Source organism: Echiichthys vipera, assembly GCF_963691815.1.
Source record: "Echiichthys vipera genome assembly, chromosome: 3".
Classification (NCBI taxonomy): Eukaryota; Metazoa; Chordata; class Actinopteri; order Perciformes; family Trachinidae; genus Echiichthys; species Echiichthys vipera.
The window spans coordinates 8,861,852-8,885,694 of NC_139828.1; the positions used below are offsets into that span (position 1 = coordinate 8,861,852).

General features: G+C 41.3%; 1 protein-coding gene across 1 annotated transcript; it reads left to right on the plus strand.

The window, feature by feature from the left end:
- The first annotated feature begins 21,181 nt into the window (after positions 1–21,181).
- Positions 21,182–23,643, plus strand: nr2c2ap (nuclear receptor 2C2-associated protein). Its single transcript, XM_083940294.1, has 5 exons — positions 21,182–21,227; positions 21,395–21,485; positions 22,518–22,623; positions 22,748–22,817; positions 23,434–23,643. The coding sequence occupies exons 1-5, from the start codon at positions 21,190–21,192 to the stop codon at positions 23,552–23,554; spliced, it is 426 nt and encodes a 141-aa protein (XP_083796420.1). The 5' UTR covers positions 21,182–21,189; the 3' UTR covers positions 23,555–23,643.
- The last annotated feature ends 200 nt before the right edge of the window (positions 23,644–23,843 follow it).

Genomic DNA, 23,843 nt, shown 5'->3' on the forward strand with positions numbered 1-23,843 from the left:
TACAACTTAACCAAATAACTTACAGTAGCTATCAGGTAAAGTAAATGGCAGACGGGACAACCAGAGTACCTAACGTCACCGGGCAAAAGAGCCCTGTGGAAGGAGGAAGAGGGAGAGTTCATTCATTCATCTTCAACTGCTTGTCCCTATCGGAGTCGCGGGGGGCTGGAGCCGATCCCAACTGACATCGGGCGTGAGGCGGGGTACACCATGGACAGGACGCCACTCTATCGCAGGGCACATAGAGACGAACAGAGACAGACAACCATTCACACCTATGGGCAATTAGTCACCAATTAACACGTTCATGTCTTTGGACTGTGGGAGGAAGCCGGAGAACCCAGAGAAAACCCACGCAGACACGAGGAGAACATGCAAATTCCACAGAGAAGGGCCCCAGCCAGGATTCGAACCAGCAACCCTCTTGCTGTGAGGCGACAGTGCTAACCACCACATCACTGTGTCGCCCGGAAGAGGGAGAGTGATAAAAAAAAAAAATGTCACCGTTTCTACTTTTACCAAAATACTGTATATTGCTATTAATAGTCAGATTTGTTTTTATGGTATGTGCTGCTTTATCCAATCCAGTTGATTAAAGGTGTTAAACAAAGCATAAGAAGCTCATTAGAGAAGAATACAACATGCATATACACCCAGCAACCCTCAGACAAGATGCCAGAGGACCATTAATTGTGCACAACAGGGTTTTTTTATTGGCAAGGAAAATGTGTCTGTAGCTGCCGCCATATACTAACATAACTTTATGTCTCATTTATTATTGAAAGAGTTGGTGGAGTGGCTGATCGTTACTACTGGTAATCAGCTGCTTGAAATTGCCACAAGACAGCTGCAAAGCAACGTAGTGCTTGGCAGAATAAATGACTAATCAGCCTGGTGGTGTAGCTACTCAAACGTGGAAATAGATACTGTAGGTGCAGAGGAGAAGCTTCCACAGAAGAACTAGAACAATGACTTGAAAGCAAGTGTGACTTTCACTCACATACACACATGCAAAAATAGACATATAAATACTTTCATTATTTCTTGAAGTAGAATCGGACTCTACATATTATCTGAAACAACGTTGAAGCTGAAAAAAAAAAATCATCTGTATCTTATTTGTGGCCACCGAGAGTAATTAAAAAGCGTTAGCAATCCTCCATATGAATGACTGTACTCACCACGGGGGCTTCTGTCTGGGCCACATCATTATCTGACTTCAAGTGAAAAATGAACACTTGAGACTTAATTGAGTTTAAATTCGTAATTGGCTCCACCACTGGGGGTAATTAACAAATGGTTCCTTTGAACAAAGAGTTTCCATTGGGCGAGAGAAAGAAAGGAACCATACGGCATTTGTTGTGTTTGATTTACGGGCTGCATTATAGAAAATGCTGCACAAGGTTCCTCAGCCGACTTTTGAAGGAGTGAGTGATCAGAATTGAATATTGATTGCTTCCACTGATAATCAGTTCATCTCTTGTGGTGATTTGTTTAAACGCACGATATGTCATTTTCTGTGGTTAGAAGCTCTCATTCAAAACCACGACAAAAGACAGAGTTCAGTGACATCATGAAGTAGCGTGGCATCATAAGACTTAAGACTTGTATCATAAGACGTTATCTTGACCGCCGTTGCCGTCACTGCAGTCAGCTTCAGTGTGCAGCGTTCATCGGGTGTTTAACTGGAGCCTAATTATCCGCAGAGTTCTCCCCCTCATCAAAACAAATGAACCAGGTGATTCAAACTGATAAAACACTGAATAAAGCAGTTTCACATAGTCACCAGTGTTTCTGTGTCACAGTTTGGTGGACACAGGATATAATGGAGGGGCTGTGAGCCGAGAGGCTGCTAACATTGCTCAGCTTGTTTCTGTGATAACTTACAATCTGAATGTCTGACGATTAAAATCCTTCATCCGGTTAAAAGATATGGTTAAAAAACAACCAAGATCTAAAAAGTGTATTGTAAAAATGTGGCTTGAAACTAGACACAAAGTCCATGGACGGACCGCTAAAATGACAGATTTCTCAGAATGGCCAATTGTTGGAAACATTTGAGATAGTGTAAGTACACAATGCAACAAATATATAACATACTGTAGGTCTAGTTCTTCTTAGATATTTGAATGCAAAAATGTTCCATATCATACATTTTAAAGGGGACCTAGGTATTATGCTTTACCTAATTATCTGTCATAAATAATGTTACAATGTCAAGGTTAATATTAAACTTGGCCAAAACATAACACAACAAACACACTCCCTCTGCAACATTTTTCTCTACTCTCAGCTCCATTTGATGTGAATCGGTGACAGGTTTCTATATATGGTTTTCTCTGGTTAAGGCACAGCATGCCAGCCAGGAAACCTTATAACACTGAATTGTTTGTCTTGTACTGATAGTCTGATCTGGCTTGTGAATCTAAAGGATGTTAACAGTGATTTGCACATGAGCTTGCTATACATCTGTGCACCCAGCAGTCAGATTTAGGGATTTATTTCAACCATTGGACCACACACTGCTGGAACATATCCGCATGTGTTGTGTTTGGTTTAGAAGACTTTATTGGTCATTTTTGATGGTAGAAAATCCCAATATGTACTCTGTTGCAGTCGGTCTTCTGCTCCAGTATAGAGACAGAAAGCGGAGCAGCAGAGAGACCCCAAATTGCTGACCAATCAGAGCAGACTGGGGTTTTTTGGGAGGGGACAGAGAGTGAATAAACGTGTAACAGCCATGAGCAGTACAGGAAAACGAGTATACTAGTTCCCCTTTAACTCTGCTAATTTTGAGCAGTGATGCCACTTTTTGGGCAGACTTCCTCTCTACTTTTCTTTCTCTGTACTCTCATCAAAACACCTCTGCCTGACTTATTTATTTCATATTTATTCAACTTTACACAGCACATTGTTGAGCTGCTTTTGAATTTATGGATGAAGTCTCTTTCAAGATGCCATCTCATACACCACGTGCTTCTTTGTTTGATGTTGGCAGAGGAAGACAATTAAGGATGTACGAAACTCGGTTTCTCTTGTCTTTCCTCTTTTCTCTCACTCTATCTGTTGCTCATTATCCTCTCACACACACACACACACACACACACACACACACACACACACACACACACACACACACACACACACACACACACACACACACACACACACACACACACACACACACACACACACACACACACACACACACACACACACACACACACACACACACACACACACACACACACACACACACACACACACACACACACGCACACACACACACACACACACACACACACACAGTCCAAACACTAACAACATTGCAGCATTCACATAAATTCACAACAACTGATAAAATTCTGTCAAGCATCGTAGTGTGGTACTTCTGGTATGTGTTTTAGATGTCTACATGTGTCTGGCTCCTGTCAAAACATATATGCCTCTCTGAATGAGTCGGCAGGCTGACACAGAGCAACAGGGGCCATGTCACAGCTGATGTTTGCGAGCAGACAACTGATCTAAACAACTTGATAGGCATGCATGTGATCTAGAGAAGGTACGCTGCAGCACGTACACTAACCACATCAAACTGCATATATACATCAATGATCAAACTCCTGTAACCCAAGTGCTTTAATACATCACATTTCTAACATGCATCGAAAGCAGTGCCTTGTCCTTGTGCACAAAAAAGGGTAAAAGAGCACCGCTAAGGAGTGTATTTCTAGGTATCTCTCATCTTCAACCACTTATCCGGGGTCAGGTAGTGGGGGACCCCAAACGTCCCTTTTACCGGGACCCATTTACCAGCTCTAAGGGGGCACTCACACTGTCCATCCGTATCGTGCCCAAGGACGTTTCACGACTAAAGACTAGTTTGTTTGACCAGTGTGCAACCGTGCGTGGACATTTAAAACAATGGCGGCGAAAGGGTGACGTTGGTGTGATGCGGAGGTGGAGTGTTTACTGCAGATTTGGTCGGATGAAAATATTCAAAAACAGTCGACAAGACGCACAAAAACTCCGAGGTCTGTGGAAAGATTTGTAAACAAAGCGACGCATCGCGATGACATCAATCAATGCTTGTGACATGTTACGGCGTGATGACGTATGGGCAGGCAAGAAGTATTCACGTGAGGCCCAGGTAGTGTGAGTACAAACGGGCCTGGCCCGCAGGGGGAGAGGGGGGGGAGGGGGAGTACCCTAAAGCACGGGGTACGGTACGGATGGACAGTGTGAGTGCGCCCTAACTGGGGGATCCTGAGGCCTTCCTAGGTAAGTGTGGCGATATAATCTCTCCAGCTAGTCCTGGGTTTTCCAATGAGAACAACGATTCTCAAAATTTCCCTTTCCTTTTCTGACTGTTTGACCACATTCACAATAGCATAAATGTTAATAGTGATCATGTAGGAGGTTTTTGGCCTGCCCCGGATGTTTGAGCATGTCGAATGGTTCAAGATGTTCACAATACGTTGAAAAATCTCTTATCTTTTCCCTCCATAACTCACCTGTGTGATATGAATGTGTGTATGTACGCTATAAGGGAGAAAGAGTGAGAAATAAATAAATAAATACGGAAATGAGGGACAAAAAAATTCTAGAATTGATTTTACTGTGCTCTGCTTAAATCCTGTGACTATAGCCCTGCAGCCCAGCGTACTTCCTAACTGTTGAGGAGGAATCACGGACATGAATGTGACTGGGCAGACAATGTACCATTCTTTTGATTAGAAGAAGAAGAAGAAAAAGAATTACTTTATTTATCTCGCAACGGGGAAATTGAATTTTTTCACTTTTATTATTATTCATGTTACACACACAGGCCCGAAATACACACACATGCACAAGCAGGACCTAAACATGCGATTAAGGTGAGATGTTAGAGCGAGGGTGCTGCCAGTGACCGGCGCCCCGAGCAGTTGGGGGTTCGGTGCCTTGCTCAACAGCACCTCAGCAGTGCCCAGGAGATGAATGGCACCTCTCCAGCCACCAGTCCACACTCCATTCATGGTCCACACAGGGACCTATGGACTGAGCTACTGCCGCCCCATCAGGAGTAATCCACTTGTGCATTAATTTGCACTTTCTGAAAAAGTCAGTAGGGAGGGATAGCGAGATTCATGTTGGGGGTTTTCTGTTTTTGTCTGTGTTTTTTTTCTTCTTTTTTTCACTTTAAAGCAGACGTACTGTACATGTGTTATAGCTGTTTCTGTGTTCTTGTCTGCAAAAGCCAATACATTTTTTTTGAAAAAAATCAATCAACAGAAAATAAATAGTAAACAATACACCAGATTGCACTCACTCCAACTAAACACAAAATGTGCAGGGTTGACGTGAACAACATCCAACTGAATATATATAAGTTTATACAGATATAAGGAGCGTGATCTGGTAAAGGATCCTTGTTGCAGGTTATCCTCTGTCTCTGTCCTCATTTCTTGCCAGCTCTATTCTGTCACAATCTAATAAAAGGCAAAGGGGCCTCAGAAGTACTTTAAATGCAATTGCCTTCCTGCTTTATATGTTGGTATTGTCCCTGTTAATGCCTCAGTCTGAGAGTAAGCTGCTCTGGGAAATAATGTACCTTTTTTCCAGCATCACAACAACAGATTAAAGGTGTGTAGACAGGTGGCATTTGAAATCAACCCACACGAGAACGAGGAGGAGTACACTGGAACGGATAGCTCTTAAGTGTGATTTGTACCATGTCTCAGTTAAGTGAGCGCCATTCAGGTTACTAGCCCTGTATGGTTTTTTTACAGGTCCGTGAGCAGAGGGAAATGGCCTGTGTTTGAGGTGATGTGGAGAGGAGATATGGGACACAAGCCAAAACATGCCATTACTTTCGTCTGAGCTCCAACTATTTTCCAACGTTCATTGAACATCAATATAATAAAATGTCCGCTGTTAGGTTCTCACTGTTTTTATGGCGTTTTGGTACTCTGTTATACTAGTGAAAGACACAGCAAAGATAAGAGAAAGCAGAAGAAAGATCAGATGCATACGGTATGTGATGCACTTTAGCTGCTGTCTGTACTACAGGAATTTCACAAAATGTTATTATTATAAATATCATCATATCATCATTGCAGTTCTTCGCATTGCAATGACCATTTAAGTGTTAGCTAGGTGGCTTTAATATTAAAGCACATACATAAACCTCTCTGAACATGAAGCTCAGTCTCCAGAAAGATGAAAGTGCAAACCCAATTTCTCTTTATAATCTGATTTGAGAGTGAAGAACGTTGAGTTCCACATCCCTCTGTGATGTCTTTGCTTTACTGTGGACTGAGCAAATCCTTTACTACTTCCTGTATATGTGTGGTACATCAAGTTATTTTTTTTTATCAATTTACCCACCATCCACATCGACCATCTGGTAAATGGGCCGTGGCTGGCAAATATAGCAGTTTATTTTCATTTAACTGAGTTGGGAACTTATTTCTTCAGATAGAGAGAAAATCATATTTCACCAGAAGATCTCAGTCCTGCGTGACATTGATGTATTGCTCTGGTCTTGAGCATTCCCATTCACTTCTCAAGTAATTGCATTTAGATTCCACCACCTGCATACTGGAAGAAAAATCTGAAATGTAAACAAACCAGAAAAATACAATTATACAGTTTTCAAAATGTGCCTGAGGGGGGTAATATGAGATAATGCTGTCTGAGGCAATAGCATTGGAGATAGTTTGATTGGAGGCGACTGACACTGATAGAGCTCACGTCAACACAGATCATTCATTATGAGCCGGGCTCAGAGAGAACGTCCGCATGTTTCTGTAAACGTGTTCCCTCAACCGCTGCCAAGCAAATCTAACAGCGAGCAATGGTATACATTTGGTGATTACACACCTATAATTATCGGGTACAAACAAACAATTATTTTCATTGCTGACTTAATTGCCTTTTAAAGGAATTTGGCAGCATTTTCTGACTTTATTTGATAGAAAACAGGAGGCAGACAGGAAACAAGGGAAGAACGACACGTAACAAGGGTCAGCGGCCTTTTGTGTTTTGACCCTTAATCTCTACCCACCCCGCAACCCCACCCCACCCCGTTCCCGTCAATTATTTTTTAAATAGATTTAGATTCATAACTGTCTCATAAATAATCCAAAGCAGTGAATATTCAAATTTGAGTTCTGCATTTTTTTTGCTTAGTTAAATATTTAATTAAAATGAATAAAGTATCAAAATAGTTCTGGATCCAATCTGCACGTACAAAATTAATCCAGTTTAACTTGTATCTATTAAATGAGTCCAAAGACCTTATGAGACAAATATTAAGTCTGTGATTAATAGCTTTAATTCTTAATGGAGTGAATATAACTGACACAGGTCTCACATTCTTACTGGCTGTATTATAAAGGAGTGTGGGAGGCAGCACAGTTGTGGCTGTGGTAGCTGCCAGAGCTCCGGTTTCCTCCCACAGACCGCAGACATGAAGGTTAGCTTGATCGGCAACTTTAAAAAAAAAACATTTTTTAAAAGGAAAAAGAAAAAGCCCCTCGTTGTGAATTTGAGCATGAATGATTGTCTCTTTTAGTCAGTTGTGTGATTGACTGCCGACCTGTCCAGGGTGTACCCCGCCTCTCGCCCAGCCCCCCGCGACCCTCAGGATTAGCAGGTATAGCTGATGGATGTTTTTTTATTAAAGGATGACAATATTTGCCGGCCCGCTGCTGAAATGCCTCAACTATTAGATGGATTGCCATGAAATGTGACGTTCAAAGGACCAGTTATCTTGACTTTTCATCAAGCGCTGTCATCAGATCGAAGTTTGAATTAAAAGTAAACAAAAGTAAAGTACAAAATAAATAGCATTCCCATCAAACTCTGCTGCACTTCATGTTTATGTGTTTTATATTAATTGGCAAACGGTTGCATACTAACATGCCAGAAAATGATGACAATTGCAATGCTAGCATTCAGATGTTGAACACTGCCATTGTAAGCATTTTAGCATGCTGACTAGCATTTAGCTCAAAGCACCACCACACCCAAGAACAACCCGAAAATGTCGCTAGTGTGGCTGAAGACTCTTCAGGGCCGTTCACGCCAAGAACTACAACTATAAAGATAACTAGCATCCTCTCATTGGAGTTTTCGATAGCCCCGATTAAGAATGCTAAAAAAAACACTGTGGAAGCGTAATCTAAAACCATAAGGAAGATGTCATAGTCATATCTCACATATCTGACCCACATTTATTAATAATAAATAAAAAAGGAACCTAATAGGTCTAAATGAATTCCAAGGGTGGATGGCAGTATAATAACGGTACATAACGTATTACTTTTATAGATGTATGTATGTGTGTGTGTGTGTGTGTGTGTGTATGGGTATGTATATGTATATATACAGTACATCGCTGTGTTATGTAAGGAGTAGAAGCACGCAGAGGTATGTACACAGTATGAAGGAGATCCAAACAATATTTTGGGTGTATATTTTGTAGTTTTCTTTTAAGAAAGTGCTGTAACTCCCTCCTGGCAGCACTGCTGTGTGTGAAACACGAGGCAAAGAGAAGTACACCATGTTGAAAGCAGAAGACAAGTAATTAGCTCTCATAGATCATTTCCACTCACATTCAAGATGACAGTTTTCCAGTCCAGACCCTTTGGTTGTCACCACTTTTAAATCCTCTTCCAATTGCATTTAGAAAGCACAATGATCAAAACACAGGCTACCACTTAGAGAGAAGAGCAGAATTACATCAAAGAAAACAATCAACATTCATGAGAGGCCAGTGAATGTTGGACGGTTGCAGTATAATGCAGCCTATTTAGTAAATGTGTGTTTTCAGATGTGACTTAGATGACTTTAATTGACTATAGAGCTTCAGGGATTAGACAACTGATTAGGTAACTATTAAATTAATGGCCAACTATTCTGATAATCAATTAATCAGTTTGATTCATTGTTTTAAAAAAAATAAGACAAAATATTCTGATTCTAGCTTCTTAGATACCTAGGTATTTTCTATTTCCTTTATTCCTCTATGACAGTAGATTGAATATCTTTGAGTTGTGGACAAAACTAGTTAATTGAGGACATTATCTTGGGCTTTAAGAAACCCTGGTCGACATTTTTTAGCATTTTCTATCATTTTATAGATCAAAGAACTAATCTATTAATCGCAAAACAAATCAACAATCAATAGTGAAACTAGTTAGTTGCAGCCCTAATTGACTTCAACAAATTTACAGTTCAAATCAGAATCAGTTTGTTAAGTGGATGAAATAAATGAGAGTTTTACTAAACATAGGTAAGAATAGGACGGAGCAGAGCAATAAAATCCCGATACATAGAATTTGAAGATACAGATTTGTAATTTCAGTAAGCATAAAACTTCCAACTATCCACAAATTTTACTCTAAATGCATTTAACTGAATTTCTAAACCATGAAAATGTCACGCCGCGGTGAGGTCTGTCCTGTCTTAGGGTTTTTGTCTGGTGACGTCATTCCCTGATTCCCGATTGTTTCCACCTGTGGTTCTCCTCCCCTCATGTGTTTAAAGTCCGTGTCGTCCCCCCTGTTCCGCGCCAGATTATTTCGTACCTTGTGTCGAATGTATCCAGCGGTTTTTCCCACAGTCTTGTTCATGCCATCGAGTTCTTTGTTTCCACGTTCAGGTGTTTGTATTCCTTGTTTAGTCAAAGTAAGTTTAACGTTTTTTTAATTCTCTTGTATCCTGGTTGGAGCGTCCTTGTTTGATTATTTATTTTGTTCACTGTGTTTTTTGTTATTCCTCCCGTACGGAACTTTTCCTTTGGTTTTTTCCTCCTGGACGGAGCGACTTTATTTTGTACTTAGTTTTATTACTGGCGATTTTCGTTTTGTTCCTCCTGAGTGATTTTTTGTTTGTGGCTTTTGCTCTGTGCCTCGTTCTTGTCGTCAAGCAAATAAATTCAGTGTTGATCCGCGAATCTCTGCATCTGAGTCATCATTCCTGCCTGGGCCTGACAGAAAAAACACTATTATTCCCTCAAGAATATCCATTTGTTCCTTCACATTGTGTAAATGAGGCGTGCATTAGTGTGATCAAAGATTAAACAGCAGGATAAACTATCGTTTTGCCTTGTGATGAGTGACAGTAACACAATTTATCTAAACAACTCGACCTGCCTTTACAAATAGAGATACAAAGCCTTTCAGATGACATCTAATAGTCATATTAATGTTATGCTGTATGCTTTCCTGTCACTGTTTGGTGATGAGACACACAGCAAGACACACAGTAAGTGCTTTACAAGAAACCATATCTGATGCAGAAGCTCCAAGTGGTTGCAAATAAGTTCTACTTGGCCAAGCAATTAACTGAATGGAGCGGTCCTCCGCCTTCCTGCCATCGCTGCACCCTCACTGCATCAGTAACTAGGTTAGTTGTGCTACTTGTGCACTACATTAAATTCCTGACCATATGTTCTGCAGGATGACCTGAGAGAGATGGATCCTCAACCTCTTCTCCTGATGGATAACTCATTTGCTTTTTAACGCAGTAGTTAATTAGGCCTGACCAAGTATCCACTTCACACTGCCTGACCACATCATAAATTATGTTTCAAGAGTTGCTGTTAGTCAGCTCTGCTGGAGATATATGGACTAGGTGGTTGCCTTTGGGGACTATGAGATACTCTTTAGTCACAGAACACTGCTGGGGCTTAAATTATTTGGATTTCATTTCTCCTTTTATTGCAGAAGGATGGCTGGTTTTTTTTTTCAACCCTACCTGTCTATTTGGTATCACATAAAAATAAGCAATCAGACTGCACTGATTCCATTTGTGCACATGAAAATGAATACCGCTGCCAGCTCACTTGCATATGGTCCAGGTCTTTTTATTACAACCTTTATGACAGACATATCCCTAACACTTGCATAATATGCAACGCTCTTCCAATTTAAAATGTGCTTCTATTGTGAACACGTTCAAATGGAAGCACTCTCCTCCACTAGCTTTAACATTAAAGGACCTGACGGAGACAGAGAGAGAGAGAGGGAGGGAGGGAGGGAGGTGGGAGGAGGGGACAAGGGGGAGCTGTTGAGTGTCTGCTGATGGGCTAACTCAATTTCAGGGAACACAATGGAGCCAGAAGCTGATTTCCAAAAGGCAAATTGTCATTCTGAGCAGTATGGCACCTGTCTGGTGAGTTCATCTCCTGTGCGGTGGGTGTACTCGAGGGAGGAGGCTGGGACCAGAGGAGAGGACCATATTATGGTTGGCCCAGCGATGTGCGGGAATTGAAAGTGAAACTGTTTGAAATGCGTTTGAAATGCATTGAAATGAAAATCGAGCAGGCTCTTATGGCTGCCATTGGAATTCATTCAAAAAGGCACTCAATTGGTTTTGACCAGCTTGAGTGGGTGAACAGGCCGGGATCGAGTGAATCGACCCAGACAATGATGCTGTTGCCTCGGTGACGGACCCCGATCTCCAGGACTTCTGACGCCAGTCCCCCACACATACACCCATCCTCCCCTTCTATTATTTCTCCATCTTTCAGACTGTGGGTGTACAATCAGCTGCCCCCCCCCCCTCTTTGTGCAGTGTTCCAATTACAAAGCTGTCTGCACCGATTAAAGAGGAAGCCCATCTGACAGCAGCTAAACACACACACACACACACACACACACACACACACACACACACACACACACACACACACACACACACACACACACACACACACACACACACACACACACACACACACACACACACACACACACACACACACACACACACACACACACACACACACACACACACACACACACACACACACACACACACACACACACACACACACACAGCTGTGCAGGACAATGGTTGTACTAATCTAACCCCATCAGCCTACAGACATCTGTACATGTACATCCCGTTGACTGCTCTTCTCTATAGCATAACAACTTATTTAACACTCTTGGCAACACTTAGGTATGCACACATCTGTCAGCCCAGCACATTTGACCCTATCGGCTATATTTGCACACCTACACAAAAAAAACCCAGCACACAGCAGGTGTTCTCCGCTGCTGTCTGTCACATCCAGGAAGAAACAACAAGCTATAATGAGAACGGGAGCTCCTAATTGAAGGTGCCATCGTTTTTAATTGTTGTCGAAACAATTTGACACACTTATCTGTGCATGTTCAGGTGTCTACACAATCAGGGCCGTTGGCCGTGGCACGTACTCCAATGCTGAGACATGACCTCTAGAGAGCAGGCTAATCTTCTCTCTGTTATAGTGCCCCCATCATTCATTCACCTGCCTCTTGCACCATTATCTCCTTTATGTTTGAATGACTGCCTTGTGTGTGGAAAAAAAACAATTTACCTAATTTGCCCGTCAATCCCTCTAATTCTACTGTATATGTTCAATAAATCATAGTGAGATTACAATTAAAGCCAAATGCCGTGGAAACTTAATGCTTCTGCTATCTGTTCAGAAGGGGATACGATCTATCATTCCTTTTGAATTTACCATATCTGAAGGACTATTATAGTAGGGTTATAATAAAAGGTATAGCTATCTATTAAAAAATGATAACTTATAAAGTAGAAACATTTTATAAAACAAGACATAAGAGGTTGAGTTGATGTAAAGTCCTCTACCTTTTCTTTTTTAACATTCCTTTAAATTAACCTGAAAGTTGCAGATCAGCATAACTTGAATATTCCTTGTTTACCTGAATGACTATACGTGTGTGTTTTTGTCAAAGGTGGTCCTCTAATTGGACAACGGCCCTTGCATCTGGTAAATGGACTGGACTTATATAGCGCCTTTCTAGTCTTCTGACTGCTCAAGGCGCTTTCACAGTGTTTGTCACATTCACCCATTAACACTGATGGCAGTGGACATCTACATACCATCTAATCTAATGTAACCATTCACACCACTTTTACACACCCATGCGCAGCACGGGGAGCAATTCGGGGTTCAGTGTCTTGCCCAAGGACACTTCCACATGTGGACCGTGGGAGGTGGGGATCAAACTGCCAATCTCTCAAATGGAGGACGACCCACTCTGCCTCTGAGCCACAGTCGCCCATCTATGCATCTATGTATATGGAACTGTAGCAATGCTTGTTCATTCACCAGATTTTCTTTGGCCACGTGGGGGTAGTGCGACACACTGTGAAACAACATTGAAAGCAGGGTACATATCAGCACCATCCACTAGCCAAATGCTGAAAACATGCATGGGTGGCTAGTAGATTTGCTTCACTTACCAGCCATAAAAAAAACATCTATGGTTCTATTCAGTGGCTGGTAAAATCTGAACATTCACTTGCCATTTGGTCGGCAAAGTTATACCATTTGTTGTGGCTTATGTTAGTTTGCTGACATGTTGCCCATCTACACATTCAGCAGCAATATTAGCTTTCATTTTTCCATGTTTCATTTGGTTTGTCATGCATTCCTTTTACCTTTGTTTTGCCTGCTGTTTGATGCTGGGCAAGTACTACAGAGTCAGTTAGTCAGACCTTTTTCGCTGAAAAAAACCCACCCAAATACAGTTGCCTGCTACACCTCGAAAACGAGGGTTTAAACTGAATCAGTAAAGTTGAATGGCTGAAGAATAAAAAAAAAAAAGCAGAGAAAGACTGCAACATATCGCAGTGAGAGCAACAGCAGAGTTAGGTAAAAATTGTCTAAGAGCCCATAAAATAAAATATGTAAAAGTACTAGTAGTCTTTAAAATAAATGGCCTCTTTAAACATAAACTGTGGGGAGCATTTATGTTTATGTATCTCTCTCTCTCTCTCTCTCTCTCTCTCGCTCTCTCTTGCTCTCTCTCTCTCTGACTGACTAGACTGATTCAGCTTCTCATGGTGGTAAACCTGAAATGTAATCAGCAGGTAAATTAAGTGAGATGGATCTACACTTAAGTTTTCTGCTTCATCTGATACCAAGTAGGAAATCCAATACCATTGCCCTATACCAGCCTTCAATGACCCAGTCTGACCTGCTAAACAACAACCGGCAAAAGGTGTGATCATCATCGGTGATCACTGATGATGTAGTGCGTTGCCTCTTCTTACCTTCAAGAAAACAGGGAGGAGGAGTGTAAAGTGCTGCTCTGATGCTTGGCTGCTCATGTTCACAAGGTGGGTTGCTGCAAATAAAGTGAGACAAGGAGATTAAGAGGATGGGAGGTGGGGTCATGCATGCAGCTGTGCTAGCCCGCTGGAATACAGAGTACAAGGATTAGTCCTCCTCCATGTATTGACAGCGTGAGCCGGAGAGAGGTGAAAATGACGCTGCAAAATCCAACAACATCCATTAAAAAAAGAGAATGTCACAGCTAGCAGCCAACTAGTTTTTCTATTGTTTTAGTCTCATACTATAACCTGAACATTCAAGTGAATTTCCCTCAACCATGAGATCCCCTGCTTTGCCTCATGACAAATCCCCGTGACCCCCACTTGAAATGATACGCTCTGGCTTCTCTTTGCACTGTGGTCTCCTGTGAGTGCCTACTAGTGCGCCAGTCATTACTAAAGGCCCATTTCGTTGTTCAGATATCAGAGGCCTGGGCCTGCTGTTGTGCTAGCGAGGCTGCAGGCTGAGAGAGGTGAGCGAGGCATGTCCTGTGGGCCTCCAACCACATCATGAGCAAGCAGGGATTCTGACTGCTCGAGCATGAAGTAGAAGCAGCCACACTTCATAAATCCTGCCCATCGTGATACTGCACATGGTCGGGGATTCAAAGCCTGGGGGGAAAAACAGTTCTCACATGCTGTGTTCAGCTATAGAATATGGTAGTGGGCATACACCTGCATTAGCCTATTGTCTTCAGGCAGCAGAAAACTAAAGTATATTCTCTCTGTAGTTCTGCCAGATAAGTGTGTCCAACCTCTTGAACACAACACTAAGTAATCCCAGGTTTTCATTATGCTCCAGTCATCCATCAATCTTTCAAAGCATGCCTGTCCAACATTACACTGCCTGAAAGAAGTATAACACTAAACAAAGAGAGTGAACAGAGCTACAGACAATAGTGACAGACCGATAAGGAGTCAGTTTTGCCTATCTATGGGAAGACATCAGCTAACATCAGATAACTTCAATATGTATGGGCATCCCCAGCCCCCACTCCTACTGCCGACAACTAAAACATTTATCAGATTCGTCATTTGGGATGGTAAGCAAGTGTTACCGTGAAGACTTTGGGGGGCCGTGTTTGTGACCTTTTCAAAATGATGCTGCAAGTTACAGCTTACAACTGGTCACAGACTACACAGAGACAATGCAGAGTGTTAAATAATGTTCATTTAAGTTTAGTAATGTTGTTGTCTCAAATCTTCTCATTATATTGTTGTATTTTATCTGATGCAATAAATCAACATGATATCGGCATTATGTCTCCAGCATCAGCCGCCCTGCTCTCTAAATATCGGCACTGGCCATTGAAAGCCCCATTGGTCGACCACTAGACAACGGATCAAATCCGACGTTCCCTCATTGTGAGTGAATACATTACATAAATTACAACTGATTGGGCTTGGTAATGAAGGCAGCGGAGCATATTGTGCAAATGCTCTGCCTTTTAATGATTTAATTAGAGAACCTCACTCAAACTGGAGCAGAAAATTTCAACATGGAGATGAACATGGAGCTCTGCCAGAAAATACCATGACTTAAGATCCTGTGTTAATTGCTGCAGCAGTCGACAGATGTGCCTCACGTTTCTGCCTATTTCCCGCTGTATTGAAATTATTTGGACCCCAAAGAACGCCAAATGTTGTCTTCCTAAGCTAAATGATTTACGACCACTAAGCGGCATCATGTCATTCTAATTACTGACATTCTCTACCCAGTTGAGAAGGGATGCTTTATTTTTTGCCTTAGGCGGTTGAGCATGTTTTAAATCATTAACTACAGCTATCATCGACTGATTTAGTCCCAAGATGACAACACGATACAACTTCCAAGAACTAAACTTTACGTTTCAGATCTCTTTTGTTAAGCTCCAACACGCACCACCAATGACTTGACCAACTGAGCCACCGTCACCTGAGAAAGTTTAATTTTTCAAGGCAGACTTCCTTCCTGGATTTAATTTATCAAACTAAACTATTTAAAAGTTTGTCTCAGGGACAGAGAGGGGAGAGCTCAACGTGCTGTAGTGCTGGCCCAGCCCAAAAGCGACGTGCCTCTGCTGACAGCAGCCGAGGCATTAATCACCAAATTCATTAAGACAATCCGCTCCAAGTGCCCACAGCTCATAAACTCTGGAATAGACCAGAGTGACTATTTTACCTCCTGAAGCATCTGCTTATTTACTTCTCAATACACTCAACCCACAGGGCCATGGCTGTTTATCTCCATCATCTTTATTCATAGCGACAGACATTGTTTTTCTTCAGATATCTGTAAACAATAAAATATAAATAACATTGGTGACCGAGGAATTGCAGAAATTGATTCTTAACATTGATGCACTTCTCTCACAAACAAACTATTGTAATGCAAAAAATAAATAGCACTATATCTCTCCAGAGTGACCCTGATTCTGCTGCCATGGCTTGAGAGAATTGCTGGAGGTAAACTGCAGTTAGTGTTGCCTAAATGGTTATCACTCACTTCCAGTATATAAAATAGAAATACGTACAGGCTTTGTTAGTGCTGAGCTTAGAAAGCTCACTCAAAAGAAGAGTTACAATAGCATGCTCCAAGATCCAAATGTTCAATTCAATTTTCTGATGTTTCTCACTGCTCCATTATCATTATCCAGGTACAATGGGCATACTTTTAAATAAAACAATACTTGTTTTATTGGTCAGTGAGGCTATAAAAAGATTTTCTGCTGGCACCGACAGCCATATGTTCTCCCAAGGCTCCATTAAAGGCAACACTACGGGTGCAATCTGTTGCCATGATCACTCATGGGAAAGTAAAAATACTACGTTTTATTGATAATTAACGAATACAGTCATTCATCATTTAATCGAGGAGAGGCAAAATGAGTGAGAAATGCACTTGAGAATCGGCTGCAAAAGTAAAGAGGTTTCATGTAGGCAAAAAAAAGAGCTGTGTCCAAGTTGAGAGAAACCTCTAAAATAGCAATAACATTCTCACATAGTGTTGACTTCAACATACTAGGATAGCCTCTAGCCAACTAGTTACATATGCAACTTCAGTTCATGGCGATTGGAATAGTGTGAAAAGTGATCACTGCAAAAAGCTAAAAAAGCCAGCTGGGGTTAAGACCAAAGTTGGTTTGTGAACCACTAATCCTGCCTAATTCGTGTTAGGTTAATTGATGACTCTAAATTGCCCATAGGTGTGAATGTGAGTGTGAATGGTTGTCTGTCTCTGTTTGTCTCTATGTGCCCTGTGATAGACTGGCGTCCTGTCCAGGGTGTACCCCGCCTTACGCCCGATGTCAGCTGGGATTGGCTCCAGCCCCCGCGACCCCAATAGGGACATGTGGTTGAAGATGGATGGATGGATGGATAATCCTGTCTCATGGGACATAACCCAGAAACAAGGTGACAGAAACACAGAGGGCGAAAGCAGCCGCTTGCTGTGGTGAAAAAGTGACAAAGACGGCTGAGGGAACATGAAGATTTAAGCCGTGTCAATGACAGAGGTGAGGATAATCCTCAAACAAGCTCAGCAAGCTAGGACTGAAATGTTTCATTGAAACAAAGTTGACCATGAGATGTTAGAACGGAGATGTAAAGAAAAACAGCTTTTCCACGAGACAACCAAATTCATCTTTGGATATTTTCGAGACACGTACTTAAAACCGTTGTGACAACAGTAAAAATGACCGTTTCAGGCCACCTTTACCCAATCATGAGCCCAAGTTAAAGGAACAGTTTGACATATTGTGAAATCACTTTCTTAGACAAGAAGGTGCAAACTACTCACCAGCAACCGTTAAAGTCCGTTAAAAACAACTCAACAGCTTGGAGCCAGTTACCTTAGCTCAGCATAAAGACTAGCAACAGGAGGAAACAGCTAGCCTTGGCCGTCCAAAGGTAACAAAATCTGAATACCAACACCTCTAAAGCTCTCTAACTAGCATTATATCTTATTCATTAAACCAATCACAATGCTTAAATTACTGGAAAAAGTAAGCAACTAGTCCAACGGTTGCAGGTGACATAATCACTGAATTTTAATGTGTAGAAATGTAAATTGAAGCATTATTGATGTTACAGCGCTGCCTTGGTCACTATTCGTTTGTCAGCATAGTGTCCAGTGTTTGCATTTCATGTTCTATTGGTTTCAGGCTAAGGTTTCGGACATTCAAAAAAAAATCTCAGATATTATTTTAGCTTACTAAATAGCATGTTAGTATGGAATTTAGGATGTGACCTATACCTCAGTTTGGTGCAGTAACTTCCTGGAGTCTCCACTGGTTACCTGGCAACCTGACTGTGTAAAACTCTTTCTCTATTGGATACAAAGACCCATTTGGGTGTTTTGGTATGATTGCAAATGTGGGCTCCACTTGTAGCCCATCTTGGTTTCATTAGCAGCCAGCATGGGTAAAACACACATGGGACCTTTAATGGGGCGAGCAGACATTTCATACTCTCCTCATGCCAGCTCATCATTCACCAATGAGAGGCCCACCTGGGTATGTTGGGTGGGTAGGGGTCCAAGATGGATACAAGCCAGGATCTCAGCACCTGGCAAAGGAATTGTTGAGCCAGCATTTACTGATTAACAACTCAAAAGCCCCAATGATATACTGTACATCACAGTTATTCACAGATACGGGACAAATATTACAGCAGCTTTAAATCAAAATTTATCTTCAATCTGATTTAACAACAAGGGAGTGTAAATCCAAACCTGCAGCATGAACCAACATTATAATGTCAGCGCAAGGCTCACAAAAACTAAGTTAGTGTGTGTGTGTGTGTGTGTGTGTGTGTGTGTGTGTGTGTGTGTGTGGTGCTGACTGTGGACAGGGTAAGGGTGTGTGTGCGTGTGTGTGTGTGTGGTGCTGACTGTGGACAGGGTAAGGGTGTGTGTGTGTGTGTGTGTGTGTGTGTGTGTGTGTGTGTGGTGCTGGCTGTGGACAGGGTAAGGGTGTGTGTGTGTGTGTGTGTGTGTGTGTGTGTGTGTGTGTGTGTGTGTGTGTGTATGTGTGTGTATGTGTGTGTGTGTGTGTGTGGTGCTGACTGTGGACAGGGTAAGGGTGTGTGTGTGTGTGTTTGTGTGTGTGTGTGTGTGTGTTGCTGACTGTGGACAGGGTAAGGGGGTGTGTGTGTCAAAACCTCCCAACCTTACAGTCATCCCCAGCCCCCTGCACAATTTTCACAGAGGCCGGGTTTCATCAGGTATTGTATTTCAGACCTATCGATTATCTGCAGTGAGGGGCACTGTGACAAAACCTCAGCAGGAGTTCTCCATCTGCAATAAACCATGTGCCGAACACAGACCCTCCCGCCCTCACACACACATATACATTTGATCTGCTGTGTAATTGCTTCCCTGGTTATGAAAAAGAGGTATAGGAATATGCTCACTTATAAAAGCAGCAAAGCTCATGCTGGTATTGTTTATTTTATGGGATTATTAAATCTGTTTTATCAGCTTTATCCCAACACACATGTAACGTTATTTCCCTCCATAATTCTGAATGTTTCATTTGAAGGTTGCAGCGGTAAGATCATTGATTCAATCCATGTGAGGCCCAGGACGGGTCTGTAGTGCTCTCTTCCTAATCGATTCTTATCTCCCTGACCTTTGTGTCTCCTAGAGACGAAACTTGCAGGTACAGAAATGAAGCAAAACAGATCGTAGCATCTTTCTGGACAGAATATTTTGCACACATTAGAACGAGTTGAAATAAATTGAATGTTTTATGCTCTTGATTATTAATTCTTAGCCGGAGGGACCTTGGATCAGAGGTCTTCAACAGGGGGTCCTCAGAGTTACCTCAGATATATGCCTGAAATTATACATTAACATGAATGCAACATATTTTTAGGAAAGATAAATTTGTGAAAAAAGAAATAAATACATTTACACACCTTGATGATAGGCTTATAGGTAAGGTAGCCACTAAGGTAGCCACGCAGATACAACTAAGGATTCAATGTGCCGTCCAAATGTATGTTGCAACATTGTTGTTATAACAAAAACATATGCTGTATAAATATATGAATATGTTAATAATGATCATTGTAATATCTTAGCTCATCCTCCCTCGGTGTAACACGGAACGCCGGAGGAAGTATTTTCTTCCGGTGGCCATCAAACTCTATAATTCATCTCCCCCGGTCAGGTAAGGAACAGTGGAGACACTGTGTCCTGAGCAAATGTCACTTTATATCATCACTGCATCACTTTAGTTAGTTTTACTGTAACTTAGTTCCGTAAGAAATGCTGCTACACTTTTAACACTGTTATCATTTATGGCTCCTTATCAGTTATTTAGTTTGTACTTATTTTATTTCAATATGCTGCTAAACTGCAGGGTGCGTATTGTTGTATATTGTATAAACCTACGTTTAACCACAATGTCTGTAGCACTCTGTCACATCTAGATAACCGATTTATGTTTGATTAATTTTATGTTAGCTTTATTGTTATTTGATTTATGTTAGCTTATTGTTACTCTGATCTTTTCCCATCTTTGTATTGAAACTGTTGTTGGATAAAGAAAGCTTCTTGACTCTTGAATCATTTCCCATAACTTCACGTCATTGTGTTTCTTTCTTTTCTTAATTAGCAGAATAAAATTATACAAATGATACAAATGCAAGGAAAGAAATAGTGACTCCAGAGGAAATGAAACAATAATAGCTCAACAAAACACTTTTGTGAGTATCACATATACACCATAAACAGCTGTGTGTATAGTATTTAGGCCACTCTAGCTGTTAGACCCAATTTTATATGCAACTCAATTGAATACAGTATTTGTGATAGGGGTCCCTGCTTGGTCTCTCTTTCAGCGAAGGGGTCCTCAGCCCAAAAACACCTAAGACCCCTGGTTTAGATGAACATGAACATACTTTACCTTCAGCTTGTGTTTGTTTGAGAGCTGTGAGGTTTGTTTAGCAAAACCGCCATTAGCATTTACACAGAACGTGGGCGCCATCTTGTGGCGGAAAGAGAAACACCTACCTATTGACGTCACTGTCGCAAAGGAAAACAGCTGCATTACTTTACGGCAGTTGGTGATTTCAAAATTCGACATGGCATCTTCGTTGATTTGCAGCGAAACCCAGAGCAGGTAAAGCACAGCCGCACATTAATGAAGTGTATTCATTCATATAGTGGATGGACTTAACGGTCATGCGCGTCATTGGTCCAGTAACGTAATAAACGCTGTATGTCAACATCCGGTTAGCGAGCACACGTGTAAACTAACCCCTGGGGTGTTTGTGACTCCTGTTTCAGGGTGAGTTCAGTGTTAAACCGGGATGTGAGGCAGTATGGAAAGAAGTTCATGTTTGACAACAGTGAAGAGACCTGCTGGAACTCAGACCAGGTACATCTACAGCTGTGACTCGTGTTTCTACACAGACACGTGGACTTGAGTCACTGTTTGTTTTTAAGACTTGCAACTTCACTTGACAGAAAATAAACTGACTTGTGACTCGACTTGGAAGTTAAAGACATGATGACTTGGATGACTGCTGCTATTTTTTTATGTTTTCAGTTTGAATATTAAAAATGTGCCCGTATAACGACTGATATCACCAATCAACTCAATCTCTATCATAAAAAGTTGTTTATTGAGAATAAATTAATAAAATTCATATTCTTTGTGTTTAATTATGTTGTAGTCTGACTGTCAGTATTCCACTGTTTAAAAGTGATGTAGAAGGATTTTTTTTTTTGGATTGAGAATATTTAATTCTTCTTTATTTCCAACACATTTTTAAAAATAAAATAAAAAATATGTCAAATATTTATAGATAAATTAGTCATATGTTTTGCCAAAGCTTATTATTTCACACCCCTTATTCAATTGCTTATAATTATCTCTACAAATATACACCTTTATCCATACGTACACCAAATTATTATTAAATAAATAACCTTTAATTGAGTCGTTTGTTGGATTAATTTATTTCACTGAATAATTAAACAAGATCAAGTCATTGTCATACTTTAACAGGTTAGATTAATTGGCCAATAATATTATTAGACAGGTACTAATTCATTCATTTTTGTTGATAGGCTGTTTTTGCTATTTGACCTTTCCTTGTTTCTTGTTTTTGCCGATAAAGTATAAAATGTCAACATCACTCTGCAGAGTATACTGTGCCCTGCTGTAGTTGGTCATATTGCATCATACTTAACTGTGGTCACATCAGATGAGCTCAATTAACATGTAGGCCTAAACGCTTGCGGGGCCTCTCTTTTGAGGCATGAGCGAGCGTCCAGTATCTTGGGGGGGAGTGACTTGACTGGAAGCTTTACTTGCCTTTACTAAGGACTCGACTTGACTTGTCATAACCCGTGGCTTTACTTGCCATCACATCCTGGTAAATCATCAGCATTATGTCTTTGACAGGGTGAATATCAGTGGGTGTCTCTGGAGTTCCCCCAGTCTGTCAAGGTTTCAGAGTTAAAGGTCCAGTTCCAGGGAGGCTTCTCAGCAAAAACATGCAAACTGCACGGTAAAACTGCGAGCTTCATCACAAAATAAATATCCACCACCTTCTCATTTTAGTGCTTCCTATTAGACAAGATGTTATTTGTGACAGGATAAGGTAAATGGTTTTCTCCTTGTGCTTCCCGCAGGTTGCCAAAAAGATGGAGCCTTTACAGAGATCAGCCATTTTTATCCGGAGGACGACAACTCTCTTCAGATATCCTTCAGTCTTACTGTGCAGCATTTAATCAGAGATGTGTTTGATACCCTGTGAAGGATGTTTTTTAAATTCAATGCCAAATGGTGGAGCAACATTTTGAAAAAGTAAACACTGTATTTTCTACAACCCAGTAATCAAGGTCACTATAAGTGTTACATTTGAATCTTCATTCAGCTGCATGAGTCATAATTTATAACCAATAATGATTTGATGAATAATCTTTAGGCTGAACAAAACACTGTATAAGACAAATATTGGTGTTCCATCACCAACATATCCATCCATCTTCAACCGCTTGTCCCTATCGTGGTCGCGGGGGAGCTGGAGCCGATCCCAGCTGACATGAATATATCGGCCCAATGTCACCAATTCACGATCAAGCTATTTGAGGTAGTGTCGGCATGATATGCGATATTATTATTGGATGGGTTCATCCCTACCTGTCAGTCACCGCCAGGGTTATTACATGAGCTGAAGCTGGACCTGTCACTCCAGGAACCCAGTGTGTTTGCTGTTACCGTTCTAGATGGTTTATAATAAGTATCACACAATATTTTCCTGTGCATGCTTTTCATTAATGCCCAGCTTATCGTGTTCTTAACTCCACACCCACAGCTTTCCCATACAGGAGGCCCCTGCAGTGGACAAAGTAAAAATAATGTTTGAGAATAGTGCCGACTTTTTTGGGAGACTTATTGTTTATTCCTTGGACGTCCTGGGGGAAAAGTCCTCATGACCATTTTTTTTTTTTCTTCAAATCCTCTCGTGAGAGAGGAAATGACTCCTGAGTGAAATGCAGGATGCGGGACAGTGCGGTGACACTTGGGGAACATGTCGTCTGTGCTGCCACCTCATGAACTGATGTGAATGCGGCCTTTTTTGGTATGAACGCTTTCAGGGATCTGTCACAGCATCTTCATTACTCAGACACAGAAGCCTTTGCATGAAGTCTGAATCTTGAACTTCAAGTTGAATGAGTTTTAATCATGCTCTCTGTACTTACTGTATATTGTGCCTTTGAGTTG

Excerpts from the sequence above, each read along its gene's own strand:
- nr2c2ap (XM_083940294.1), top strand. The coding sequence starts at position 21,190 with ATGGCATCTTCGTTGATTTGCAGCGAAACCCAGAGCAG. Across the intron at positions 21,228-21,394 it reads TGCAGCGAAACCCAGAGCAG|GGTGAGTTCAGTGTTAAACC; the intron begins GTAAAGCACAGC and ends CTCCTGTTTCAG. Across the intron at positions 22,624-22,747 it reads AAAAACATGCAAACTGCACG|GTTGCCAAAAAGATGGAGCC; the intron begins GTAAAACTGCGA and ends TGCTTCCCGCAG.